This window comes from Hippopotamus amphibius, chromosome 16, assembly GCF_030028045.1.
Source record: "Hippopotamus amphibius kiboko isolate mHipAmp2 chromosome 16, mHipAmp2.hap2, whole genome shotgun sequence".
Lineage (NCBI taxonomy): Eukaryota > Metazoa > Chordata > Mammalia > Artiodactyla > Hippopotamidae > Hippopotamus > Hippopotamus amphibius.
In genome coordinates, this window is record NC_080201.1 from 57,758,787 (window position 1) to 57,785,908 (window position 27,122).

Genomic DNA, 27,122 nt, shown 5'->3' on the forward strand with positions numbered 1-27,122 from the left:
CCCCACACGCCAGCCACCTCCAGCCCGCTGGCTACACGAGGCCCCAACTTGACCCTTCAGCTGGCTCAGGTGGACTCCCCCACCATCTTCCGGCAACAGGCTGTCTGCCTGTCTCTGAGCACACAAACGTCCCCAACTAAAGGCAGAGCGGGCTGCCTCTTTGCCCCTGGAAGACAGCACATCTAACTGACCCTCTCTGGCTGTCTCTTGGACTGTCTGGAAGACACTGACTGCTTCCAACGGACAATCTCAGTATCTGACCTCCCAGTGGAGCACCCAACTGGCCCTGTTAGAATCTGCTTCTGCCAACAACCAGCTGGCTGGCTCAGCAGCTCTCATTGGCTGAGCTTCCTGGACACCTTCTCTTTGAATCTCCCCTCTCAGCCTTGGAAGAATGCACTCCAGCCCTGAATCTTGGCATCACCTGCCCCAGCTGGGGAACTAGGTCAGTCCCCTCTGCGGGTTGAGGACGAGGCTCCCTCAGCATTCATGCCCACTCAGGCCACTGCAGTGGCGGATGCCCTCTACAGGGGGTTTCGTTAGTATGGAACCGGCCCTTCTAGATTGAAATCCTGACCAACTAGCCACAGTTGCTCAGATTGCTGCCCCTGCCTGTCTCCTGGGCCACTGAGTTGTCCCCGGCTGTGCTCTAATCAATGCCGACTTCAGCCTGGATTTCTACCTTAATCCAACTATCTCCTGCTAGCGGACCATCCACTGTTTGCTGGACAAGGACCACTCTGCATCTCTCCCACTCAAGCCACCCCCTTGAGGATCCTGACCCAGCCTCTGGTCAGGGGACCTCTGGATCCCTGCCAACAAGCAGCCCTTCCTTCCAATTCCAGCACGCAGACGGCTCCCTTCCTCCAGACCACAGAGACCAGCCCTGCAAAGAGAAGAGGAATGAAGCCAAGCCACTCTCTCCGCCTCCTGCCCTTCCCAGAACCCCCCATCACATCTGGGTCTCCATCCCCATCCCCTTCTCTTGCCTTTTCTGAGCAACAGTCAGATCAGAGGGCCTGGAGACCTTCCATTTCTGCAGCTCTTCCGGCAGTATCGCTTTATTCGTCAGGTTTCTTCCTGGGATCCGGGGAACCCAGCCCCTTGTGCAAACACAGGGGGAGGGCAGACACAGGCCCCTGGAGGTCTGGGGTGCGCACCGGATTAAGGGAAGGTCTCAGCTCCAAGAACACAAAGGGCTTTGCCCAGGAACCAGCGGCCCGCCAGACTCTGGTTTCAGGGGAGGTGCAGAGCATCACCTGTTCCCACACCCCCCCACCCCCACAGGTGGCCAGCCCCATTTATACTTCCTGGTCCAAGCCCCGCCAGCCATCCCTAGCACGGAAATCCGGGGAGGGGAACGCGGGGCCTTTAAGAGCAGGCGGGGCTGACTCGAAAAGGAAGCAGGTGCCTCAACACCTGAGAAAGAGGTGGGGCTTCGGCCTTAGATAGCTGCTAAGGTCCCAACGGTGTTGCGAGGTCCAAGGGCACCAACAGGCGTACTGGGGACAACCGTGGACACCTGGCACCCGCAGACCCCGCCTCCCAGCACAGCTGAAGGGACTCATCCCAGAGACTGGTCAGACCAGAAAGGAGCGTGGCGACCACGCCCCCAAAGGGGTTCGCAATGTCGGCTCCGACCCTCTCCCTCCCCGCCCCTGTTCCCCAATAATACACAGAAGGCCATTAGCTTCCAAAATCTTTTTAATAACAAGTAAAGACCCGAGGTTAGTTTTTGTAGCCACGGCTGGCCCGTCGGCCTCTGGCGCGCTCGAACTTCCGGCCCTTGGAGCGTACATAGGGTCTGCAGGGAGAGAAGAGAGGGTGAGAAGGGGCCCACGTTACAGACATAGACAAGTCAGGGATGCCACCTGGCTGTCAGGGCCTGCTTACTAGCTGGGAGCTCAGAACAGAGATACTTGCTCTAACAGAGCAGCACCAGGGACAGCAGAAGGGGACCTCACTCAACCCAAGCTGGATCAGTGGTGACCCCAAGCCGGCTGCTGGAAAAGTCTGGCAGTGCAGGAAGCCAAACTGCCAGGAGTGGCTGCTGAGGTGCCGGGCACTAGGCCCTGGGATGTCAACCTGGGCGCCCAGAGCTGGACAAAATGCAGGCACCGCCTGAAAGATGGGGACAGGCCTTGAAGCACCAGCACCTGTGATGCTGGCTGCGCAGGGAGCTCAACACCCAAGAAACAGAGCTTTTTTTTAAGCAGCGTCGTGAAGGAAAAGGGGTAAGATGGGGTGGGGGATTCTAGAGAACTGAGGCTGGACTAGCAGCTGGAAGCACGGCAAGGCCTAGACGTGCAGGGTGGGGTCCAGGGGCAGGCATACTCACTTGGTGTGGCTATGCGGGGTTCCTGGGGCCTTGCCAAAATGCCTGTACACCTCTCGGCCCTTGCGAGGACCTAGGGAAGGAAAGGAAGGGGTGCTTTGGGGGTGGGGTTGGGGGTTGTCCCTGACCTCCCAGATCTGGGAAGGTAAAGGCTGCCAGTAGTCACACAGCTCGTGACAGACCCCTCCAACAACCCTGGCCCAGCTCAAGCCACGAAGCACCACTCACCAGACAGGAGGACAGTGCCACAGCCCTTGGGGGAGTCCAGCGCCAGCTGGTCGAAGGTGAGGATCTTGCCGCCAGCCTTGAGGATGCGGCTCCGGGCACGGCTGCTCACCCGAAGAGCACACACCTGGCGGACACAGAGCATGGCTGTGGTTAGGGCCCCCTGGATGGCGACCCAGGGGCGGCTGGGATTTAACTGTCCACCGCCCAGGCTCAGCAGGAGTCCCAGCTGCTTACTCAGCCTGATAACCAACGCCACCAACTACTGGAGGCAGCTTCCTGAATTCCCAACAGCTTCTTACCACTTTACTTCCAGAAACCCCTTTAACCCCACAACCTGTAGCTATCACGCATAAGGAAACTGAGGCACAAAGAGCTACAGGACGTTGTCCAGAGAAAACAAAGTGGCAGAGCAATCCAGATCTGAATGCTGGCTGTCTGGCTCAAGAACCAGCACCATCAGCAGGGCCCCAGGAGGGGTTTGCCCAGGGATACCCGCCATCGACAATACCAGAGACAACCCCCTTCAATCCCAGCATGAAGCCTCAGCCACAGGCGAGACGAGCTTGACAGCATCACAGCCGGACGAGGATTTGAGCTTGGTCTGTAGATCCTCACACTGACCCACCCATCAGGCCCCTGAGCCCCCTGGCTTCTCACCTTCAGTTTGGGCACCTCCTGGACACGCACATCATCAGTTACAGTCCCCACGACCACAGCTGTTTTGCCTTCCCGGCCAGGAAGCTTCATTTTCCGGATCTGGGGGGGTGATATGCACATTAAGCAAGTCCCTTCTGGTGGTTACAACCAATCCCACTGATTCAGGCATCCCAGGGGCCAACAGGTGTGTCCCGTTGGGGCTAAACCTACCCGTGCCACACCTCTCAAACCAGCACAAGCCTACTCTCAGGTCCAGCCTTTCAAAATCTCCAAAGAAAATGCAAAGAGATTCTTCGACAGATCTCTTCCACAGAAAGGTTTTGACATGTAAGACTTGCTCTATAACTTTAAACTTCAGGCAGCTCTCATAAAGCCACTGTAAACCTGCCTCCTACCCCACACACAATGAGAATGAAAATGAGACCAAGCCAGTCCAATGCCCCCACTATTCAGCGACAACTGAGGATGACAGCTCTGCATCCACCACCAGATGAGGTTAAGTCAGCTAACAGGCTGCTACCAGAGAGCTCTGAGCCTGCCGCCCTTCCACCCCGAGGCCAGCTCCAGACATGATCCAGTCACTCCCCAGGTTAGCTATACCCCCAGCATTAGCCCCTCACCATCCGGGAAAGGGACAGAGGTGGCCGGTTGGTGCGACTCATAAACAACCTCTTCAGTACAACTTGATTGAAGGTGGAGTTAGTGCGTCTGGCCAGAAACCTGTACAGCTAGAGGGGAAGGCAAACGAACATGAGAACCTAGGGCAGCCCAGCCCGCTCCCCCTCCCTCCCAGCTTTCTTAGGAAGGGGCACACAAATAACTCAGGGTCCCCCCCATCCCGCCGAGTCCAAGGGAGAGAGTTGGCTCAGGTCCCTCCTGGACAGGGACTCAGAAAATCCCTATCCCCAGCTGTAAACAAGCCCAGAGGCTGAAAGCACTGGAACCTCTAGCAGCTCTGGGAAAGCAGCAGAGATTGGAGCCTGCCCTGCAGGCCCCTACGAGAAGCCGGCGACCAATACCAGCATGGAGGCTCTGGAACTTGTATTTCTGGGGTGGCCTTGCCGAGGGGTCTCAGGCCCCAACCTCACCTTGACCAACAGCCTTAGGTAGATGTCCTGGCTCTTGGGCTCCTTGCGTCGAACCTTTCGGTCCTTGTTGTGGCGGATGTCAACTCCCTGCAGGGATGAAGGGAAGACCATGAACCCAACCGCGATCTGGCAGATTCCTCACCCCATAAACACTCTGGATTATTCCTTTCCTCTAAGAAATAGCTACAGCCCCAGTCTCTGGAGACAACAAATCTGGGACCCTATGGGAAGATAACTTAAAAATCTCTGGGCCTCAAATGACTGCTTTACAAAAAAAAAAAAAAAGTGCTAATTCTACATGGAACGCCTTCAGCACATGGCACACAGCACCGTGAAATACCTTAACACAGTAGCCACGTTAACTCAAATGTTTAGTTCCTTAGAAGCACGCAGCATCTCCTTGAATCCAACAACTTATGAAGTAGTTTCCCACTGTAGTACTTGGCACACTGAAGGAAGCCCACGATTTCCACTACACTCCCAGCCTGCTTTCCTGCAAGTTTTCTAGACTGTGTCATCAATTGTAAAGTACTTAATTTTTAATAGCTCTCATTTCTCCAGCATTTAATGTATGCAAGGACCCGTGGTGAGCACTTTCTTTGACTTGTTTCTTCTCAGACTCACATCTTTGAGACGTAATTACTGGGTCTCCAACGAACAGATACTTTCTGGGTACAGGAATGATGATACGGTGGGTAGGGCGTTGAGATTCGAACGGAAGCCTGCCTGGCCCCCAAACCCGGGAACCGAACGCTTGACACACCCCTCAGAAGCTTTTCTGAGTGGGAAGTGACAGATCCAGGGGCAGCACAAGGCAGGGTGGCTGTGAGCCCAGCGCCTGTGTCCGAATCCTGGCTTCGCCACTTACTGGCACTGTGATCCCGGTCATACTACTTAACCTCCTCGCCCCTCCATTTGGTCATCTATTCTATATGACCTATAATACAAGAATACGGGAGAGGTGGAAGATTGAGGACTTCCATCCCTGGTCTTCGGGCCCCCAAAATAGCTCCCCACCGCGGGATTCGCCTCCTTCGAACACCCCGGAACCCCTGCCTCACTCTGGAATGTCCCCGGCCCAAAACTGCGGCGGATGGCAGCAGATGGTCGAGCCCCGAACGCCGCAAAGCAAACTCACCATGATGGCGCCTCCTCCTAGCCTGATGGGGAAAGAGAGAGCGGAACCACGATGGGCGGAGAAAGCCTTCAGCAAGCGGCGCCTGCGTGACGTCACAGGGGCGCGACGCAGCGCTCCACTTTGACTTGTGTCTCTCTATGGTGCATCGGAGGACCAGCTAGATGGGCGATCCCGGAATTGCGTGGAGGAACGTCTAAAGGGGAACAAGCGCTACGCCAAGGAGGGAAGGGCCAGTACGTCGCGGGCCTCTCTGGCCCTATCCAGCCCCTGTTCTTGATAGTCTTCCGGAAAAAAGGGATCTCGGAGCCAGAGAGATGTCGAGCGGAGCTAGGAAGACACGTTGCGCCGTGACGCTCTGGCCCGACGCCGACGGCCTCTCTGTGGCTCCCGGAGGACCTAAAGAGCCGAGAATTGGAGGTGAGGAGGCGGGGCTGGCGGGGCTGGCGGGGCTGGCGGGGCTGGCGGGGCTGGCGGGGCTGGCGGGGCTGGCGGGGCTGGCGGGGCTGGCGGGGCTGGTCCCGGACCTCGCGAAACCTCTGCCCGTAAGCTTTGGGCGTTTTCCTTATGAAGCTTACCTCTACGTTATCTCGTGCTGCGTTTCCCAGGTGCGGCCGAAGCTCGGGAAGTCTTACTCGAGGTCTACCCCGAGATCTTCTTGCTGCAGCCCAGTCTGTGGCATCCTGTATTTTCACCTTTTAGGTTCAGCTTCTTCCTCTGCCCCCAGATGGCCCTTCCCTGAACGCTGTTCGGCCCCTGCCACCTGGAGGCTGCTTTTCCCAGCCAGAGAGATTCAGGTGGCTCAGCGAGTTCGGTTTGAGAGATGTGCACGGTCCTGGAGCACAGAGGAGGCAAGCTGAGGCCCCTGAGGCTTGGGGGATGGGGTGGAGAGAGGGGGTGAGTAAAAAACCTCCTGAAAGAGCGGGGAGGAGAGACTTAGAGGAAGACAGAGATTCAGAGAGGAAGACAGAGATTCAGAGAGGAGGAGGAATGGAAACCCAGAAGGGGAGTGCACGGAGACCGAGGCTGGCAAAATGGTGACCTGGGGAGTGAGAAGACCTAGAAAGAGAGGGAAGGTGAAGATCCAGGGAGGAGCAGAGATACAGAAAGATGGTGATACCATCTGTAACCAAATTCAAGTCCTGGCTTTGCCACTTACTAATGGTATGACCTTGGGCAGTCTGTCTGTGATCTTGGGCAAGTCGTGTAACTTCTCTGTGCCCTGTTTTCCTTGTCTGGAAAAAGGGGCATCTATTTCTGTTATCAGCCCTTACCGGGTGGGACCAGATAAACTGGTTGGAGCAGTGATGAAGCTGACCCGTCTGTTCTTTTTCGTGGAAGCTCTGCCCCTTGGGCCTGCAGCACTTCTAGCTTGGCCTCCTTTACTCTGCCCTTCATGTTCCTACTTAACATCTCCTCCACAGAGCCACAGGCCAGGCCTGCACCATGAGGCCTGACTCCTTGTCCTTACCACTCTCCCACGGCCTCCAACCCAGGGCCAGGCTCTTGCTGATGTGGTAACAAGCAGAGGGCCAGCAGATGAATGGACACGTTGAAGCAGAGGAGCAGCTGGACCAGGTAAGGGACAATCTGAAAGTCCAGATCACCATATTATGGGACAGTTTCCTTCTCCTCCTCCTTGTCTGTGTGCCTTCGTCTTTGAGTCCCAGCCTCTTTGATCACTGTATCTGTCTTTCTTTTCCCCTGGAACCCTAAGCGCACACACTGTGTTTCCTTGTCTCTCCAACTTACTGGGTTTCTGCCCCCCTCTCTCTCTGGGTCATTCTTTGGCACATATTGTCTGGTGCTGTTGCTATGCTCACTTGAACACTAGGTACATTGTTTGGCAATAAATGAACTTCATCCTCCATTTATCTCTTTTTACAAGCTCAGTCCCTATCTCCTTCAGCATGTGTCCTTCTCTCTACAATTCTAAGTCACCTGATATTTTCTTGCATTTTCTTTCAATTTCATCATGTCTTGCTTCTCTATGTCTCTCTGTCAATATCTTTGCTTTCTGTCTCTTGGTCTCAGTTCCTCCAGCCTCCAACATTCCCGGCATCCCTCACCCCTGACCTAGAGATCTCTCTCAGATACTGTCTCTCCCCATCTCTCTCCTGTGTCTCTGTCTTGACATGTAACTGAGTCATTCACTGGGCAGATATTTATGTCATGCTGCCCCCCACTCCATTTTGTCCCCAAGGTAAATAGTTTGTGAATTAATGAACTTCTCCTCCCAGGTTTTCATTCTGAAAGTGTCTGTCCCCATCTCTCTCTGTGTCCATCATTTTCAGGGTTTTCTTATGTCCTTACTTTGCACACTCTTAATTCTATTCTCTTCGTCTTTGTTTATATCTCTGCTTTTCTTTACGTCTGTCTCTCTGACTCTGTAAGTGAAAAAGAGACAACACTCTCTCAAGTCTCTTATTGCCTCTGACTCTGCTTCTGCGGTTTCCTTTTACTGTTTTTGCATATCTCTGGGTCTTTGTTACCTGTGTTAGGATCATTCTCTATCTGCAGTTAAAGACCTCTTCCCCCATGCCCCTTCTCTTTGATAAACTCAAAGAATGGGAGAGGCCCCCGTGCCCTCGACAAAGATGGCGACAGGAGCGCTGGCCATGGGGCTGTGAAGCCACCTCTGCTGCGCGTATGCCCTCACCTACAATGGCGGCTGATCTCGCGAAGCGCGATACCCCGCCTTGTTCTCTGGCTCTCCGGCTGCAGACCCCTGCGCCAAGCTCGCGAGTCGGATGGCCCCGCCCCCGAACGCTCTCATTGGTGCAACTGAGGCCGGCCGTGCGGCCATTGGCTGAGTGGGCGCACACCCTCCCCCCACCCCTGGGTCTGATGGGGGCGGTTGGTGATGACTTGAGGGGTCGCCTGGAGGAGGACCCGGCATGTGAGCAGGGTCCGGGGTGTCGGGACAGGGACCTGAGTCAGGAGGACTGAGGGACCAAGAGGAAGGGTTTCGCAGGCCCGGGATTTGGGTACTAGGGGTGTGGGATGGAGATGGAGAAGAACCAGGACTGAGGGACCCAGGAATGAAAACCCAGGTCTGGAACTGGGTTCTGGAAATGGGGTGGGGATGGCGGCCCGGGACCCGGGGAACCGGAGACAGAGACTGAGGCTTATGGATTGGGGGGGACCTGTGGATGGAGACCCAGGCCCTGGTCTGGGATACGTGGAAGGTGGAGAGAATGGAGACCAGGCCAGAGACCTGGGACCTAGGGACTGAGTCACAGGCCCAGGACTGGGGGAACAACTGGACTCTGGGAGGGGGGTGGGGCTTGAAGAGCTGCCGAGCGTAGCAGGTAGAGGTGGCTCCTGAATGAGTCCAGGATAGGGGTGTGTCTGGGGCAGTTCTGGGCCTGGGGAAGGTGAGGGGCAGGACTGATATGGGGCTGGGTGGGCGGGGCAATGGGGAACAAAGGTAAGCAGGAAGAAGGAGGCAGAAACTGGGCAGAGGGAAGGGGGAAGGGACCTCAGGCCCAGCTCCCACTCTCTCCCTGCAGAGCAGGCGGCCAGATGCCCAGGTCAGTGCTTGAGGTCCAGCTCTTGGCCCCTGTCCCTTGCAGGTGCCTGCATGTGGCTCTCTACCTCTCTGACCCCTTAGTTGCTCCGTGTCACACCCCTTTCTCAGTCTCTCCAGCTACTACATCCCCTACCTCCTGCCTCTCCTGTCTGCTCTTTCTCTCCTAACTCTGTTGTCTTTCTGACCCTCAGAGGGCCTCTGGAGCCCCTAAACTCTCACCCTGCTCTCTATCTTTCATCGTACTAGGTTTCACTTCACTGAAGCTGTTTGTCTCCTCTCAGTGTTCCTCTGGCTCGCAGGCCTTTTCCTTTGTGTCTGAGTGCCTCTTCCTTTTTATTTTCTCCTTCTGGAGTTGACTCTGCGTGTGTGTTGTGTGTTATGTTTTTCTCTATCTTTACTTGTCTGTTTACATGTCTCCACCATCCTGATCTCTCTCCTTTGCATTATTTTTTTCCAAAGCCTTGTCTTTATCTTATTTTTCCGTCTTCCAATTAGAATATAAACTGCACGAAGGCAGGGATTTTTGTCTGTCTTATTCCCTGCTGTGTTTGCTGGGCCTGGCACCATGATTGGCACATAGTACTGAATAATTATTTGGAGAATAAAAGAATGAATGTTTGCATGCCTGAGTGTGGACTCTCTGAGGTGCTGGCCTTCCTGTCCAGCTGACCTCTGCCCTTTGTCCTCAGAGTCTTGCCACACTTTATCTGGGCCTGTCTGTCTCTGGTGCTCCCATCTCACCTGTCAGCATCCCTCACTGTCTCCTCCTATCCACAGGCCCTGCCCCTGCTTCCCTCTACCCACCATGGGGGTCCTGAACTCTGACGCCTACCCTCCTTCCTCCCTGCAGAGGCCAGAGCAGGAGCCAACCTGGAGCTGGGGCCACACGCCTAGGAGCACCCTGGACAGGGTTGAGGCCATGGCGCCCCCACCGCCACTGCCATTGACCCCCAGCACCCCACTCCTGCATGGCGAGTTTGGCTCCTACCCAGCCCGAGGCCCACGCTTCGCCCTCACTCTCACACCACAAGCCCTGCATGTACAGCGGCTGCGCCCAAAGCCTGAAGCCCGGCCTCGGGGTGGCCTGGTCCTGCTGGCCGAGGTCTCAGGCTGCTGCACCCTACGGAGCCGAAGCCCCTTGGACTCAGCAGCCTACTTCTGCATCTACACCTACCCAAGGGGCCGGCGTGGGGCCCGGCGCAGAGCTGCACGCACCTTCCGGGCCGATGGGGCGGCCACCTATGAGGAGAACCGTGCTGAGGCCCAGCGCTGGACCACTGCCCTCACGTGTCTGCTCCGCGGACTGCCACTGCCTGGGGATGGGGGTGAGGCACTGGGCAGCCTCTCTGTCCTAAGGCCACCTCCGTGTCTCCGAGGATCTCCCTCTGTGGGCATCTCTGTCTCTACTTTTCTGTGTGTCTGTCTGTGTGATGTGTCTCTCTGGGTTCGTACTGAAAGAGTGATACACAGACAGGGATGGGCTACAGAAGGAGCAAACTCACAGGCAGAGAAGGATTTGTGTCTGCTGCTCTCTCGCGAGATTTCTGTCTCCGTCCCCTTCCCCCTTCCACGGGTCCTGACCACATGAGTCAGAGGCTCCGAGGCAGCCAACTGAGACATGCTCCGTCACCACCCAGGGTGACAGGCCCTCAGAGAGGTCCCCTGGGGCCTCTCAGGAGCCCAGAGACGGCATCTAATCCAGCTGTTGGGGGTCAGAGGAGGCTTTTGGGCAGCAGCTCCCATCCAGGGTACTCAGTTGGCACAGGAAGGTAAAGATTCCAGGGTCCCCATCTGGTGGGCCTTCCTAGGCCCTGGCTGCCGGCCGGGGAGCCTCACACAGTGGAGTAACCTGATCCTGGGGCCCAGGTGTTTGGGGTTATGGAAGGTTCTCCTCCCCCTTCTCCCACCCGTGAGTCCAAAGGGCACAGGGATTAGACACCCAAGCCCTGCCTTTGTCTCAGCATGTGGGAGCGGGGCGGGGCTATACACCCCAAGCTGGTGAGCCCGGGGAGAAAACAACTTTCAACTCCCAGCAGGTTTTCATACGAGCCCCCCACCAGCTCCACTGGGGGCTATTTGCACTTTCTGTTTCTGAGGCGAGGGGCTTGGTACCCTGACCTCTATGGACTCCTTCCCTTCTCTCTGCAGAAATCACCCCTGACCTTCTGCCAAGGCCACCCCGATTGCTCCTACTGGTCAATCCCTTTGGGGGGCGGGGCCTGGCCTGGCAGTGGTGTAAGAACCATGTGCTGCCCATGATCTCTGAAGCCGGGCTGTCCTTCAACCTCATCCAGACAGGTAAGGGCAGTGTCATGATGGAGGCAGGAGCCGGGGGCTAGGACTCCTGAGTCCTGGGGAGTGGTGGTGGGTCGGGGTGGAACAGCCTACCTCACTCCCTGGTTCCCCACGTTAGAACGACAGAACCACGCCCGTGAGCTGATCCAGGGCCTGAACCTGAGCGAGTGGGACGGCATTGTCACGGTCTCCGGAGATGGGCTGCTGTATGAGGTAGGACAGGACCACCCTGCCCCAAGCCTGAGCCCTGGGGGACTGCGGAAGCCAGGACCAACACCCAGGTCTCCCCGCCTCCAGGTGCTGAATGGCCTCCTAGAACGCCCCGACTGGGAAGAGGCTGTGAAGACCCCTGTGGGCATCCTCCCCTGTGGCTCGGGCAATGCACTGGCAGGAGCTGTGAACCAGCATGGGGGGTAGGTGGGAGGAGCCCTCCTGGGATAATGGGGACCTGGCACACCTGCCCCACATCTTCCCCTAAGCCAGATCAGCCTGGCACACAGGAGGCACTCAGTGAATGCTTGCAGAAGGAAAGAACTGACAGGGAACCTGGCTCAGTAAGAAGAGTCCGTCTAGAAGTGGCCAAAGGGCTGCGGGTGGGCCCCAGGACATGGCCCCCCATTCTCTCTTGCTGTCTGCTGCCCCACCTCTCTGTGTGTTTTTCCTCCCCTCCCGGCAATGTGTCTCACCCAGCCCTGTTCACTCTTTCCTGCTGTGTCCGTTCGTGTCTGGTGGTGAAGGTTTGAGCCGGCCCTGGGCATTGACCTGCTGCTCAACTGCTCCTTGCTGCTCTGCCGGGGTGGCAGCCACCCACTGGACCTGCTCTCCGTGACTCTGGCCTCCGGCTCCCGCTGTTTCTCCTTCCTGTCTGTGGCCTGGGGCTTCGTGTCAGATGTGGACATCCAAAGCGAGCGCTTCAGGGCTCTGGGCAGTGCTCGCTTCACGCTGGGCACGGTCCTGGGCCTTGCCACACTGCACACCTACCGCGGCCGCCTATCCTACCTCCCTGCCACCGTGGAACCCACTTCACCCGCCCCTGCCCCTGGCCTGCCACGTGCCAAGTCAGAGCTGACCCTAGCCCCAGCCCCAGCCCCACCTGGGGCACACTCACCCCTGCATCGCTCAGTGTCTGACCTGCCCCTGCCCCTGCCTCAGCCTGCGCTGACCTCCCCTGGCTCACCTGAACCCCTGCCCATCCTGTCCCTCAACGGTGGGGGCCCAGAGGTGGCTGGGGACTGGGGTGGGGCTGGGGATGCTCCACTGTCCCCGGATCCACCGCTGCCCTCGCCCCCTGGCTCCCCCCAGGCAGCTCAACTCTCACCCATCACCGAGGGGGCCTCAGAAATGTCAGTATCATCTGGGGTCCCGCCTCCCACCCCTGATGCCCCGGCAGCCATCTCTGCGGGGGGCCCACCTGACCACCTGCTCCCTCCTCTAGGCACTCCACTACCCCCAGGCTGGGTGACAATGGAGGGAGACTTTGTGCTTATTTTGGCCATGTCACCCAGCCACTTGGGGGCTGACCTGGTGGCGGCCCCCCATGCGCGCTTTGATGACGGCCTGGTGCACCTGTGCTGGGTGCGCAGTGGCATCTCGCGGGCGGCACTCCTACGCTTGTTTCTGGCCATGGAGCGCGGTAGCCACTTCAGCCTGGGCTGTCCTCAGCTGGGCTACGCTGCGGCTCGTGCCTTCCGCCTTGAGCCGCTCACGCCCCGCGGCGTGCTCACGGTGGACGGGGAGCAGGTGGAGTATGGGCCATTACAGGCGCAGGTGCATCCCGGCCTCGGTACATTGCTCACTGGTCCTCCAGGCTGCCCTGGTTCAGAGCCCTAAACCCAGCCAAGCTTGGAGCCCGCCAGGGGCGGGGCTTACATTCCTGAGAGGGCGGGGCCTGTGCTAAGGGGCGTGGCGTGGCTGCTAGAGTCAGGGCGGAGGCTAGACTGGTCCTGGCCCGGTCTCAGGATTGCGCCCTACCCTAGGGGACCAGAGGTGATGCTGGAGGACGTCCCGAATTCCAGGGCGTTGGGGTCGTGACGGTTACGGAGAAACGGGCTCTCCCCAAGGGTAGTGCCTGACCAAGGAGGGCGGGACTCACTCCAGACCCACAAGTTCGTCTCGTGGAAAGCCAGGTCGGCTGAGGGCGGAGCCTGTCGTCCAGTGACGTCACCTGGAATGTACGGGCTGGGGAGGCCTTAGATGACCGGCCCTGTCTACTCCGGTGCCTCCACCAAGGGGGCCAATCAGCCCAGGAGGGGCAGGTTCCCCCGGCCGGCACTCCGATTTGCACTAATGTTCCTCTCCCCACAGGTGGGGGCGGGGAACTTCGTTTCCTCTGTCTCATGTGCGTCCCCCAGCCCCAATCTTCAAAGCAATTGAAAAGGTCTATGCAATAAAGGCAGTGGCTTCATTACTCTCAGGCCCTCGCCCCTTCCTCCATCCAGCAGACTGCAGGAGGGATTGGACTCTGGGCACTTTCAGCAGCTCCTGCCTTTTATGGACCGAAGCCCAGACCTGCCCGTGGACTGCGGCCAGCGTGACCCTCTGGCCTTGAACTGGGGCCAGGGAGCTGCCTCCTCCCCCACGACAGCTGGCTCTGGGGTTCTCAAGATTTATTCAGGATCGTGTTAACGGAGGCGGTGGGAGGATGGGGTCCCCGACGTACCGGGGTGCACACACTGAGGTCCCTCCCCGCCCCCGCGAGGGAGCGGGGAGGCTCGCTTTTTCTTAAAAATATAAATGTATTTATCTGCATCATCACGTCCCTGGGGCACCCAGCTGGCCGGCCCGTGGGCCACAGGGCGGGGAGGGAAGAGGGCATCAGGGCGCAAGTCTCAGCGAGGTGGAGGAGAGCTCCGCCTGGTGGGGGGTGGGGCGGCCTCACAGGGCTCCGTGCTGGGCCTGGTAGCGGGACAGCACGGCACGGTAGTGGGACAGCTCCTGGCGCACGGCCACCACCTCCTGCCGCAGCAGGGCGTTCTCCTTCTCCAGGAAGGCCGCCCGCACCGATATCTGGTTCTCCTTGAGCCTCCGGGCGTCGCGGGACCGCTTGGCTGCCTCGTTATTCTTGTACCGCCGGCTCCAATATTTCTCATCCTGGATGGGTGGAAAACCACTGAGGTCCAAAGGGGCCCAGCTCCAGCGAGAGAAGGGAGGAATAGCTTTGCTTGCGCCTTCAAGGACCAGACTATATCCAAGAGACCACCCCACCAACGGGGATTGGGGGGCGGGCGGGGGACGCTGTTTCTCACCCAGTAGTGGAGCCGAAAGGATAGCCAGTCTCCCCTGAATGGATACCCAAGGGTCTGGCCTTTTAGGGCCCTGGTTGCTAAGGAGAGCAGGCCCCTAGCAACAGCTAAGGCATGAGATAGCCTCCCACCCCAAGCAATTGAGCTTCGAGTCTCCACTGTGCAAAGCAGACCCAAGCTCTTCTCACTTGACAAAAGGCCTGCAGTTAGCTCCTGGTTTGCTAAGGACACTTGTTCCCTAGCAACAAGACCTTCAGGGTCTGAGGGCTTCTCCCAATGAAAAGCATTGCCCTATATCTCACCTTTCCAGATCCTGGTTGCTAAGGAAAGCCTAGGCTCCCTAGTGATGGGGTTTGGTGTCCCATAAAATCCTCTCAGAGCTGGGCCCTTTTGACCTGGTTGCCCAGGCAACCTCATCCCTCCTCAGCAAACAAAAGTGAGGTGCAAGTGGCCCCAATGACCAGAGTCAGTCTCTGACCCACTGGCTTTGAATTGAAGCTAGGGAGCTGCCTCTTCCCCAACAGTCCCTGGTTGCAAAGGGGTCTATCCTGAGACTTCCCCACACCATTATGTTTAGAGTTCTCCAGTCCTGGAACTTGGCTGTGGAGGAGGACCACTCCTTAGTAACAAGGACCATCCAGAGCTCTGAAAAATGCCCTTCCATCCCCATTTCATTAAAGCCTAGTCCCTGCTTGCTAGAGTAAATCCACTCTCTAGCAACAGGGCCTTAGGAGAAACCACTGGTCTAGATTTGGTGTACAAGCCAGTACTCACTGCTTCAAGTAGTTGTGTCTTACACAAGGACAAGGCAAAGGCACCTCTTGTTAGTGAAAACCCCAGGACTGGCAAAGACAGAATACTAGAGAGATGAAGTCACTGCCTAAAGCACCCCAAATCAGAATGTGGCCCTGGCTGCTAATGAGAACCTCAGGCCTCTCACCAGTGAGCCCAGAAGACAAGGCCTAGAGGGACGGGCAAAGTCTTCAGGGCACTCGCCCTGAAGGATGCCCCAAATCAGAGATTAAAGGACTAACCCCTGCCTAGTTGGCTGCTTGGAAGAAACAGGCTGATATCCCATTCCTAAGGGATGCTATCCTTTAGCAGCTCGGCCTGGTAGAGCCTAAAGCCTCCCCCAGTGAGGGTGTTGGGTCCAACTGATAGCAGAAGCTCCAAAGCCTGTAAAACCAGTCCCAGCAGGGCTGGCTGAGTCTGAGTCCCACAATGATACCGTTTTCACAAATCTCACGTCCAAACCTCTGCCCTTGTGCAGCCCATGGCCAAGGAGGCCTGTCCTTGGCTATAGGTTAGAAGAACGTGACAGCTAATCCTAAGTGAGAAACCCAGGTCTGACTGTAAAGAAAGGGCCATCCCTGGCTGTGGGGCCTGCACCCACCAAGCCTGTGTACTACATCCAGCAATGCTCACCTTCTGCTCCTCTGGCACCTGGATCTTCCGTGCCTTCTTCATGATTGGCTGAGGTTTAAGTTCCTCCTCTGAGAAGCGATGCCTCCGAGGGTCAAAGGTCTCATGGCCGGGAATGCTTGACAGGGCTAAATCGGCTGGGTCAGGTTCAAAGGTCATCAGCACCTCCACCGTGTCTGGGTCCACAGGGCTGGGTGTGTCCCGAGAGGTCAGGCCTTGGGGAAATAGAATGTGCTGCCTGAGTGTGCATCTATTTGGAGGAGGAGGTTCCCAGAGGCTACCTCTGGTTAAGGTATCGTATCCACCACAAGGAAGACCCTTATGGGGTCTAACATAAAGCCCGCCAGGGATCAACCTCTCTAATATAAAATATAAAGGTTCCCTAAGCCATAAAGATCCTTAGAAATCATGAAACCAACTCCACTTTTACACACAGGAAAAAGGAGGCCCAATCATATGTGACTCGCCCTAAGTAGCAAAGGAACCTGGATTGTTGCTTCTAAAACCTAAGGGTTTCAGAGTTACAGTGTTAACTTCTTATAGTCCTACTCTTCTTAACTGAATCCCCGAACAAAGCCTACACCCCAGGCTGTTTAGGGAAAAGGAATTTAATGCACCGAAAAGATCTCCAGTTAGCTTCTTAAGAGCTACTAAGTCAGAAGAATTAGGGACGAGAAGCATAAAAGGCTCTGAGGTTCCAGGAGGTTGGTTCGAGCATAAGTGCAGCCTGTACCTTTAAGAGAGAGCCAGCTGGGGCCAACTGAGGACACAGGTTCAGGGCCGAGTCACGTGCTGGCGCCTGCTTTCCCGCCCCGCCCCCCTGCCGCCGCCGGCGCCCTCACGTTCCCCAGTCCCGCCCCCTCCCGCGTGACCGCGCGTGCGCGAAACACGAAGTACAGAGGAGGGAGGAGAGGACTCACGTGGCGCCGGAATGTGCGGCCGGGAAGGGGAGGGCCCTGGTCCTGCCCGGAGGTCGAACCCGGAGCAGGTGTGTCCAGGAATCCCCGACCTGTGGTCCGTCCCAGGCGACCCCAATGTGCCCGACGGAGCACACCTTTCCTCTGGTTCCCTGGGGTCTCCCAGCTCGAACCTCTCAACCTCCAAGGATCCAGACCCTTCTGCTCTTTAGGAAATACTCGAGAACCGGCCCCCTCGATATGCTCAGGCCCCAAACGTCCTCGCCACTAGGACATATACACGATTCTGGGACCCAAGGCCCCTCTCCCAGGAATATAGAAAGCTCGATCCTTGACCCAATGGAAGACCTAGGATGAAGATCCCTTCTGAAGGACTCCGGGACCCGGGGCGCCAGCCCTTCTCCACTGGGGGTACCAAGGAGGAAGGACTGCAAGTCCCTTTGTCCTGGGGAAGCAGAAGTCTGTGCCTGGCCCTAGTCTTTCTCCCTCGTAGAGGGCCTAGGAGTTCCGGTTCCACCGATTCCGGGCCCAGATTCCGGGGCGCACTCCACTCCCCAGTAAATAACTCCGGTGTTCTGGAATCCCAGTCCCGACTCCTCGTGTATCCAGACCCTTTGCCCTCACGTCCCACATAAAAGTTCACACGACCTCACCACAGGGCAGGCTTCCTGGAACTTGGGGTCCTAGTCCCTGATCCATTAGGGGACACAGAATCCGAACTCCTCTCCCGACATCTCCCGATTAGGGGACCAGTAATTCCGGCATGTAGCCCCAGTCCCACCGTCCCGACCCCCAGTGTCGCACAGCCCCGCCCTCTGGAGTCCAAGCCCCGCCCAACCCGAGCCCTGCCGCGCCCCCGCCGTCGCACCTGCGCGGTGGCCGCCGGCGGCCCCGAGGGCAGCCCGGGCGGGGGCGTGCCCGGGCGAGGAGCGGGGGGAAGCCGAGCCGCAGGAGCCGGGCCCCGGGGAGGGTGCGGGTGTGCGCACGGGCGAGGGTGCTGGCGACGGGCCGCCGGGGGGCGGCGGGCTGGGAGGGAGCCCGTGCTCCAGCAGGAAGGCGTCCAGGTCCATGTACTCCACGTCGCCGAACGGCAGCGTCCGCTCCCACAGTAGCGGCGCCAATAGACCCGGGCCGGGCGCAGGCCCCGAGCGTCCCCGCGGGGACCCGCCGCCCACCACCACCCCAGTTGAGGCATCCGCCGGGCCCGCCGCCTCCAGGCCCGGCCCGGGGACCGTGGCTGCCGGCGGGGCCGCCTTGCGCTCCTTTTCCTTCAGGAGACCTGCGGGCAGGGAAAGAGCGGGCAGGGTGGGGATGAAGAGGAAGATAAAGATGAAGAAGCGACTCCGAGTGGAAAGAGCCCCACACCGAAGAAGTCCAGAGAGAAGGGGGACAGAAGGGTAGTGGGGGAGAGACCCGGGAGGGAGGTCAGAGCCACAGAGAGAAGGGGACGGAGGCTCAGAGAGGGAGAGACCCAGAGAGAAAAGACAGAGACGGGGGCGGCGGACCGAGAGAGGGATAAAGAGAAGGATAGAGACTCAGAAAGAGGGGAGGACAGGAATGCAAAGAAAGAGATGGGGACAGAGACCCAGGAAGGGATAGAGACACAGAAGGGGGGGAGGTGGAAGTTCAGACGGAGGTAGATGGAGGGTTGCGCAGGTGAGAGGAAAAAATGACAGCTCTGTAATTCCTCTGTAATCTACAACCCCCCACTCTCTGTGCACTGTACCCCCTTCTCCCTGCCCCCACAATCTGTTAGGGGCAGAAAGGGGCTCTATTTCTGGGGCACATTCCTCATCCCTAGACTCCATGTGACCCCAGGAGGCCCCGCCCAAGCCCGTGTAACAACCGTGTGAGCATCCGACACACCCCCTCCCTTCTCCCTGGACCCCAGGGGTCCAGACTTTCGGAACTAAAAGGAAGAGGGGGCTGGGGCCTACAGTCTTGAGTCCTGAGGGTGGACGGGCATGAGAGCCGGTACTTTTGGGCCCTGAGTGCTGAGGGGTCTAGGGGCCTAAACACTTAAGTATTTGGGTAGAGGTTGGGAGGATGGACTCTCGGCACGTAGGAGGTAGCTGTGGACCCTCCCGGCACTTGAATCCCTAAGGAAGTAGGGTGTCTGAGTTGGGCGAGATAGGGGCTAGAACTCACAGCTGGCTGGCTCTTTGGGCTTGCTGGTCCCCTGCAGAAGGCTCCGCAGCCCAAGCAGCGCTCCCCCGCCAGGAGGGGCCCCAGTCGGGCCGCCCATCAGCAGGGGGGCCGGAGTCCTGTCGCTCACGGGCCGCGCCATCGCCCGGCACCTGCCCGCAGGCTCAGGGGTTCATGGAGAGGCGAACAGCTGGCTTGCCAGTCAGTGGCACACTCCTGTGGTTCGGGCGAGTGTCTGCCCAGGGGCGGGCGAGGGTAGCTTGCAAGCCTCCAGTATCCAGAACACTGCAAATCCTAAGAGCGACGGAGATTCACAGTCCTCGGTGCAGAAACGTGCAACTCAAGAGGGTCCCAGGAGACCATACAGTCTGGGTGAGGGGGTGATCAAATCAGGCGGCCGACTCTTTGCAACCGAGGGTTCAAGGGGACACAAGGCGCTCCTTCTACAAGGTTGGCGAGCCTGGCTCTTGCAAAATCTGCAGCTCTCTCCACGGAAGGAGCTTTGCAATCTGCACCAAGAGGTGTGCGCGGAGGGCCGGGGGAGAGGGCAGGAGGAGGCGGCTGCCTTGAGGCGTGGCCAAAGCAAACTTCTTTCGCGGAAAAAAAAAAAAAAAAGCCAAACCAAAACACCCGACGCCACAGAGCTCACCCCTCCTCTCGGCCCCCGCCCGACTTGGGCCTTCCACCCCAGCCGCGTGCCTCCCTCCGGCTGAAGGCGCGGGCCAATCGCGTCTTGACCCCTCAAGACGCACGGCCAATGGGACCCCTGGATTCTCCAAGGCCTGGGAGTGCGAGAGAAGGGCTCAGAGCGTGAAGTTACCTGGCCTTTTGGAGGGAGGCGGGACCCTGACCTACATTTACCCAATGGGAGATGGCGCTGGGGGCGGGACCGTGACCCAGTTTGGGCCAATGAGGCAGGCGGGAGGGGGAAAGCACATGGCTCTGCGCGTGCTGCCGGGCTGGGAGAGTGGGTACAGGAATGGGAGGGGAGAAGCGCCGCTTAAAGGAGCCACAAATCCAAATGACTGGAGAAACGGGAAGCCAAAAAACCGAGTCGTGGGGTTTAGGAAGAGGGAGATTGGTTTGTTGTAGAAGGCTGCTATTCTTTACGACCCAAATGTTTCCCCGCGGCGCCTAGAATCAGACCACTGAGATACAGGAAGTGTTCTGTCCCTTTAATAGCTTTGTTTTGGGGGTGACTCCCCTCCCCTTGTGGGGAGGCTTGGGAAAGGTAGGCGCAATCCTCGATGGGGAGTCTCAGCGACCATGGGGGGCACCATCCACTGTAAGACGACACGGGTAGGGGGCGTTACTTTAGGGCACGACAGTATGGACCCTGCAGGGGGCTTGCAGGGGGCGGGGGGGGAAGGGGATGGGCCGCGCAGGGCTCTACCACAGGGAGGCTGCGAAGGGGGAGCCGGGATGTACCAGGTTGAGAAGCTGGGGGAAATGAGGCACTGGCCTGAACCATTGGGAGGCAGCAGGAGGGTGGAATAGGGACATCCAGTTTCAGGCTGAACTACGTGAAGGTATTCATGGGGAGGTCTGGGCTGTACCATGTTGAGAGACCAGAGAGGTTTAGCTCACTGGGCTGAACCACGAGGAGGCAGTGGGGGGGAGGGGGTTGTACCATGTTGTTCTCAGTAAGGGAGGTACCAGATTATGGAACAGCATGGGTTGTACCACATGAAAAAGGGGGAAAGGATTCGGGCTGTACCATTTCTGAAAGCCATACAAATAGAAACCACGGACCAGCACATGATCGTATCACATGAAAACCAGGGGCTTGGACTATACACCAAGTTGCAAGTTGCAAGCAGTGAGGAAGAAAGACAAATCATGGACCAGCAATGGTCTATCACAGGGAGGTGGGCTGTACCACTTTGACACAAAGGGAGAAGGGAGAAAGAGCGAGTGAGAGGTCAGGAGGCTGGATCATACAAAAGCAGCAAAGCGGGGTAGGACTGTATCTTATTGAGATGCCAAGGGGAGACACATAGGCGGGTTAGACCAAGACGTGGAGGGGGTGCAGACTGGATCATACCATGCAGGCGGTAGTTGGGGCCTCGGCAGCGCCTCTCGGGGTGCCGGGGATCCCTGTTGCCCCTCAAGGCCCTGTGGGCCAAGGGCTGCAGGGGCCGGCCATTACCGCTGAGGCTCTGGAAGATCTGGGACGGAGGATTCTGGCTCAGGAGTCTCAGGGAGTGCATCTGCCGTGGAAGAGGGGTGGGAAACTGGGAGTGAATAGTGAATGGCCCTGGTGGGTTCATGCAGGAAGCCCCGCCCCTTGAAGCGGGTGGGCGGGGTCTTGCTTAGCCCCACCCGACGCCCCAGGGTTGTCAGACCCTCGAATCCCCCGCGGTTAGTTCCCTGTCAACCGGGGAAAGGAGGGTTAGATGAGGTAAGGGGACACCCAGGACAAGGAACGGGTTGGGGGTGGCAGGGAGGGGGGAATGGGCTGACAGGGTCACCTGGAGGGAGGTGATATTGAGGGCCCTGTCAATGAGGATCCAGGTAACAGTCTCGGAGCAGGGTGGGGTGCTGAGAGAGCCCTGATAGGTGATGAAGCCAAAGGATTCGGGGAACAGGAGCTCCAGGCTCAAGTCTTGAAGAAAGTAGGCATCATCTGCGGGAATATCAGGTCAGAGTGAAGAGGGGTGCCCCTGCTGAACTCCCCTAGGTGCACACCCCATCCCCACCCTCCATCCCCTCCACCCTCCAATGCCCAGGGACTTACTCTTGTAGGAGATGCGGGTGATGGTGTCACGGTTAAGGAGGCGGCTGAGGAATGGGTTTGAGCTACCAGCCACCTGTGTGGAGGTATGAGGTGAGGAGATAGGAACCCAGAAGTCCAAGCCCCCAGTCCCTTCCTCCCCTAGGACCCCGGAGACTGGGCCTTCCAGCCTCCCTCTTCTCAGACCCCAGGTTCCAGCCCCTCCCTCCGAATCTGGCCTGGGCTCACATTGACAAAGAGGCTGAGGATGGCCAGGCCATTGGGGCCCCGGGAGGCGGCGCTGAGGTTCCCATAGAGTTCTTGGTTGAAGTGGATGAGCTGCACCTGGGAGGGGAGCACAGAGAGTGGGGTCCCCCTGCAGAAGGGGAGGACAGAATGGGCAATGGGTGCAGCTCTGGGCCTTTGGGGTCCCAAGTCAGGTTAAGGATTACCGTTCAGGGGTGGGGGGTGGGGGGCAGTTCTGTGAAGGAGGATGGGATGAGGCATTAAGAGGAGAGAGAGTGAAGCGGGAAGAATTGGGTCCACTCAGGGTGAAGGTCCAGGGCCTGAGGTTAGCTGCCATCACCTCAGCCGAGAAACCCTGGTGGTTGATCTGGTGTTCAGAGCCAGCTCCATCACGCGCTCCAAATAGCAGCCGCAGTTCACTGAGTCGGTGGCTATAAAGGAGGGGCCCCCCAGACACATTGACCACGGGCCGGGGCGCAGGCAGGAAGGAGACATGGCGACCAGTGTTGTACAGGGTTCCCTGGAGCTGTGGGAGAGGTGGAGGCGGTCATGGGGATGCAGACAGATCTTTTCCCTACTGTTTTCCATTTGTACATTTCCCGCTGCCAACAACCATGTAATCAATCATTCAGCATAGCCTCAACACTAATGTCTTTCCAGGCTCTGGGCTGGTCCATGCTAGGTGCTCAATAGTGGTGAATTTCATTAACAAATATTTATTGAGCTGCTAATATGTGCCGTGGATGCCAGGAAGAGAGCAGTGAGCAAGTAGACAAAAATTCTGGGCCTCATGGAACTTCTGTTCCAATGGAGGAGAGACAGACAATAAATACTGAATCATATAAGTAAATGCTTAATACATTACATCCTGTGCTCACGATGAGGAGAACTGAGAGTTCTGATAAAGTATAATGGGAAACCCAGGGAATTCCCTGGCTGTCCAGTGGTTAGGACTCTGCACTCTCACTGCCAGGGCTTGGGTTCAGTCCCTGGCGGGGGAACTAAGATCCCACAAGCATCATGGCCACAGGGGGAAAAAAAAGGGAAACCCATAGATTGGGTGGGAGTGGAGTGTCAGGAAAGGCTTCCATGAGGAAGTGACATTTGAATACAGACCAGAAGGATAAGGAGGGGTTAGTTGCACGGAGCAGGAAGAAGGGCACTCCAGAAGCGGGGGAACAGTCAGTGCAAAGGCCCTGAGGTGGCCTATTTTAGTGACAGTGAAGAAGCCAGTGGGACCAGAGCCCAGTGATCAAAGGAGAGAATGGTGATGGGAGCCAGATGGTGCAGAGCCTTGTGGGCAATGATGGGGTATTTTGTATTTTTATGTAAATAATTGAATATATATAACACACTTGGCACAGTGCCAGACACATGCTAAGTGCTGTGTGAGTGTATGCTGTTATTACTTAACAGAAGGATTTTGAGTAGGAGAAAGTGGTATGATCTGGTCTGTGTGTTTAAACATCTCTCTAGCTGTGGGATGGAGAATGGATCGCAGGAGGCGGAGGAGCAGGCCAGCAAAGATGCTATGGCACCAGTCCAGGTGCAAGACGATGGTGGGAGCAGTGGAGGGACAAGAAGTGAAATGTGATTTAGCCGGGAAACTAAAAAGGACACAGATGGGAGATGGGAGTGAGGGAGGAAATGGGATGGGGAATAGCTCTGAGGCTTTTGGCTGGGTGAAGGGTAGTGCCAGCTCTTATAAGAAATGGTATTGCAAAGCGGGCAAGAACATGGATTCTGGGACCACACTGCCTAGGTTTGAATCCCAGCCCTGGCCCTCTCTAGCTGTGTGATCTTGGGTAAGTAACTTAACCTCTCTGTGCCTCAGTTTCTGCATCCATAAAATAAGGATAATAGTAGCACCTATTTCATGGGGTTGTTGTGCAGATTAGAGGATTTATCAAGTTTGAAAACAGTGCCTGGCACACTGAGTCCGTTTTACCACTGCTTCTAAGAGATGGGAAGACTAGGAGCTATGTTTGAGGAGGGAAGAATCCTGATCTGTTTTGGAGTGTAAGAGCCTCCCCTGCACCCAGTGTGTTTTAGGCCTTCTTCCCCAAGGCTAGCCTCCCAACTCAAAGCCCTACCCCCAACCCCCACTCAGGCCCAGGCCCAGCCCCAGTGGATTCGGTAACCCCTCCCACCAGGCTCCTTACCTTCTCTCCCCCTGTGCTGAGTCTCAGCGGGGGCAGAAAGGGGTCATAAAGGACCCTCTTCAGCTCCACATCCACGGGGCTCTGCCGCTTCCCCACAGCACACAGACTCCAGGCTGCGTTCACCAGGCCCCAGAAAGGAGGCCCTGGGAGCAGGGGTGGGGCGGGGAGGAAAGGGAGTCACAAATATGGACTGGATCCCAAGGCTGGGATCTGCTGGGAAGGCTGTGGTCTGGACTCTTTGGATCCCAGGAGATGAAGGGCTGGGAATCTGGACTCCCGGCTTTGGGGGAGGAGGGGGCTGGGGTCCAGAATCCTGGGTCCTAAAAGAATCTTGGAGGAGTTTCCTAAGGACCCCTCCCCCCCTCGCCCAACACTTCCAAGTCACTTCAATCAAACCTATCTTAAATTATTGGGGGAGGAACTACAACTCCCAGCAGGCTCTGGGACTGCCAGCCAAAGCATCCACTGCCTGCCTGTCCCAGGGCCCATGGGAGTTGTAGTTCTTTCAGTCTCCCTTGTCCCACAGCCGCATAATGAACGTAGTGGGGAGAGGTTGTTGCAAGAGAGGGCTGGACGAGGCGGGGAGCAGGGCCAGTGAACCTCCGGTTCTCAGCAGCAGCCAGGATATGCCTCCTTCCCAGGAAACACACACACACTCTTCCACCCACCACACTCCCTTACCTTCCACTCACTCCCACTCACTACTTGAAATGCGCATGTATAATGTCCCATGCTGAGCCACTGGGGTTCAGAAGCTGGGCTTCCTGAGGGGGGAAGGAAGGAGACGGGACTCTTGGGTCCTGGTGGGCAGGGGAGGGGGCGGAAAGGAGAGGACTCCCGGGTCTCAGGAAGAAAGCACCCGGCAGCCCAGACTCCTGGGTCCCCACCCTGGCTGCACCTGGCACGAAGTTTCCCTGGAGGTTATCCTTGTAGCTCCACCAGTCCTCGGGGTCAGGTGCGGGTCCGATGTGAGCTGGGGAGAGAGCAGCCTGGACCTCTCTCCGTGGCACCCCCACCCCTTGGCAGCCCCCCAGGGGCTCCTGCCCCAGGCCTTACCTGCCGCCCCCAGTGCGGCCCAGAGTACCAGCGCTTGAGGGGCGCTCAGATGAGCTGCACCCCGCATCCCCGGGAGGCCTCGGGGTGACCCCTCCCAAGGCCCTGGCCCGCCCTCTCTCAGTTTCTCCCCCTCTTTGTGGAACCCTGAGCCCCTAGGACTTGCAGCCTTCCTCTCCTCCCCGCAGGGAGTCCCAGTTCCCCAGTTACGGAGGCAGCAGGGGACTGAGACCCCCCCAGCCTACCTCCTCCCTCTCTGTGCCTCCCCTTCCTCGCCTCTTTTCCCGAACCCTCCAGTCTCCCTCTGCCTCCCAGTCTTCCTACTCCTCTCTCTGCCTTCTGCTTCTCCCTCGGGTTACCTCTGTGTTTCTAATCCACACCCCCCTCTTCGCTCTCTTTTCATTAAGCTCTCCCAAGCCACCTAACTCCATAGCTCCATCCTGCGTCTCTCATCTCCTCCTCCTCCCTCTCTCCCTTCTCTGCTTCTGCCTCTTCCTTCCCCTTCTCCCCTTCTCCTCCTCCTCACTCTCTCCCTCTCGGCCTCCAGCTCCTCTCTCTCTCCCCACCTCCTCCTCTCCTGCCTCTTCTGTTTCTCTGTCTCTCTCTTCTCTCTCCTCCCTTCCTCCCTCCTCCCCCTCCCTTTCTCCTCTCTCTTGCTGTTATTTAATTTTTCTGTCGTTGTTTGGGGGTGGGGGGGGATCTCACAGCACAGAACCCTCCTCCTCAGGTTGGCGTGGGTGTAGGGGAGAGTGCCCCAGGGACAGGATGGGGGGGGTCTTTGGGGGGCTGGTCCCCAGCTCCCAGCCGCGCTGGGCCTTGGGGGGCGGGGGTGGCCTGGACACCTGGGGCCCAAGAGCTGGCAGTTTCCATCCTCTGCAGAAGGGGGAAGGGGGGTGCTTAAGGTGGAGCTGGGAGAGTCCTCGGATGCCTCCGTGCTCAGGGCCGCTGGCCCCAGAGGATCTAGGGCCCCCCAGCTCGCGGGGACCCAGTTTGGAGCCTGCATTGGTGCCTGCAGCCCCCCACCCAATGCATCACTCGGGCCTCCACCAGGGGCTCCCTTAACCCAGCTAGGGGATCCCCTGGGAGACTGGAGTGTGGTGTGGGCGGCTGACCAGGAGGGGGAGGCAGAGACTTGGAGAGGGAGAGAGAGAGACAGGAGGAGGCGCCGGGAAGGCAGAGAAGAGAGAGCAGAGGTGAGGTCAGGGAACTGTGGAGGCTTGGGGAGGGAAGTGAAGGCTTGGGGAGGGAAGGGGAGCCTGAGATAGGTAGAGAGAGACGTGACAGAGGGCAATGCAGGGTAGAGATGAGAGGGCAGGGTGGGGGGGTTGAGGGGGGGGTGGCGACGGCAGGAGAGAGAGAGAGACAGAGACACTTACATACACTGAGTGAAAGAGATACAGAAACTGATACACACAGAGAAGAGACAGATACAGAGAGACAGAGACCCCCAGAATGACAGGGAGAAAATACAAAATGAGACAGATACAGATGGAGACAGAGAAACAGATACAGAGACGCAGAGAGAGACATAGACACACAAACTTAGAGATGGAAGCAGAGAGACCTAGAGAGAGAGAGAGAGAGCCCCACATAGCAGGTTGGAGACGGAAGAGCAAGATGCCAGGCAGGAGGTGTGTGGGGAGAGACAGAAACAGAAAAAGACGTCTGAAGACAGAGAGACATAGAAACACACATCTAGAGCAAGGGGAAGAAAGAGGAAGAGACAGAGAAAGAGGCAGACACATGTGCACATCTATAAAGAGAGACTCTCATGCAGAGGAAGAGGTATCAGTAGAGATCAACAGATGGACAAAGACAGAGAGACCCAGGTAGGGGGAGAGAGACCCCAAATCAGATCAGCTGACATGAAGGATGAGACAAAAGAGGCTTTGGAAAGACAGAGGCATTCAGGGATAGAGAATTGGAAATGGACATTCAAGGACCTGTGATGG

The 27,122-nt window shown here is 57.7% G+C and overlaps 4 protein-coding genes across 14 annotated transcripts; 1 reads left to right on the top strand and 3 right to left on the bottom strand.

Annotated features, from left to right (window-relative positions):
• Window positions 1-1,686: 1,686 nt before the first annotated feature.
• Window positions 1,687-5,599, bottom strand: RPL18 (ribosomal protein L18). The gene is made up of 7 exons (XM_057711490.1): window positions 5,447-5,599; window positions 4,309-4,395; window positions 3,841-3,948; window positions 3,221-3,319; window positions 2,564-2,687; window positions 2,339-2,408; window positions 1,687-1,804 (listed from the first exon to the last, which is right to left on the bottom strand). The coding sequence occupies exons 1-7, from the start codon at window positions 5,447-5,449 to the stop codon at window positions 1,729-1,731; spliced, it is 567 nt and encodes a 188-aa protein (XP_057567473.1). The 5' UTR covers window positions 5,450-5,599; the 3' UTR covers window positions 1,687-1,728.
• SPHK2 (sphingosine kinase 2) lies at window positions 5,593-13,685 on the top strand. Of its 11 annotated transcripts, none has more exons than XM_057711476.1 (8): window positions 5,593-5,863; window positions 6,146-6,294; window positions 6,868-7,021; window positions 9,753-10,300; window positions 11,124-11,273; window positions 11,389-11,483; window positions 11,568-11,683; window positions 12,008-13,685. In XM_057711476.1, the coding sequence occupies exons 3-8, from the start codon at window positions 6,987-6,989 to the stop codon at window positions 13,098-13,100; spliced, it is 2,037 nt and encodes a 678-aa protein (XP_057567459.1). In that variant the 5' UTR covers window positions 5,593-5,863; window positions 6,146-6,294; window positions 6,868-6,986; the 3' UTR covers window positions 13,101-13,685. The 11 variants fall into 11 exon arrangements, with proteins under 11 accessions (XP_057567459.1, XP_057567462.1, XP_057567465.1 ...); XM_057711479.1 differs by having other exon boundaries at window positions 6,171-6,294; XM_057711480.1 differs by lacking the exon at window positions 5,593-5,863 and adding an exon at window positions 5,933-6,051 and having other exon boundaries at window positions 6,171-6,294.
• A 174-nt stretch (window positions 13,686-13,859) lies between these two features.
• On the bottom strand, window positions 13,860-19,829 carry DBP (D-box binding PAR bZIP transcription factor). The gene is made up of 4 exons (XM_057711488.1): window positions 19,000-19,829; window positions 17,720-18,130; window positions 15,938-16,149; window positions 13,860-14,360 (listed from the first exon to the last, which is right to left on the bottom strand). Exons 1-4 carry the CDS (start codon window positions 19,136-19,138, stop codon window positions 14,145-14,147), a joined length of 978 nt encoding a protein of 325 aa, XP_057567471.1. The 5' UTR covers window positions 19,139-19,829; the 3' UTR covers window positions 13,860-14,144.
• Window positions 19,830-20,150: 321 nt separating this feature from the next.
• Window positions 20,151-25,711, bottom strand: CA11 (carbonic anhydrase 11). Its single transcript, XM_057713585.1, has 9 exons — window positions 25,174-25,711; window positions 25,016-25,090; window positions 24,118-24,260; window positions 22,296-22,481; window positions 21,959-22,054; window positions 21,734-21,806; window positions 21,468-21,622; window positions 21,041-21,206; window positions 20,151-20,279 (listed from the first exon to the last, which is right to left on the bottom strand). The coding sequence occupies exons 1-9, from the start codon at window positions 25,238-25,240 to the stop codon at window positions 20,254-20,256; spliced, it is 987 nt and encodes a 328-aa protein (XP_057569568.1). The 5' UTR covers window positions 25,241-25,711; the 3' UTR covers window positions 20,151-20,253.
• Between the last annotated feature and the right edge of the window lie 1,411 nt (window positions 25,712-27,122).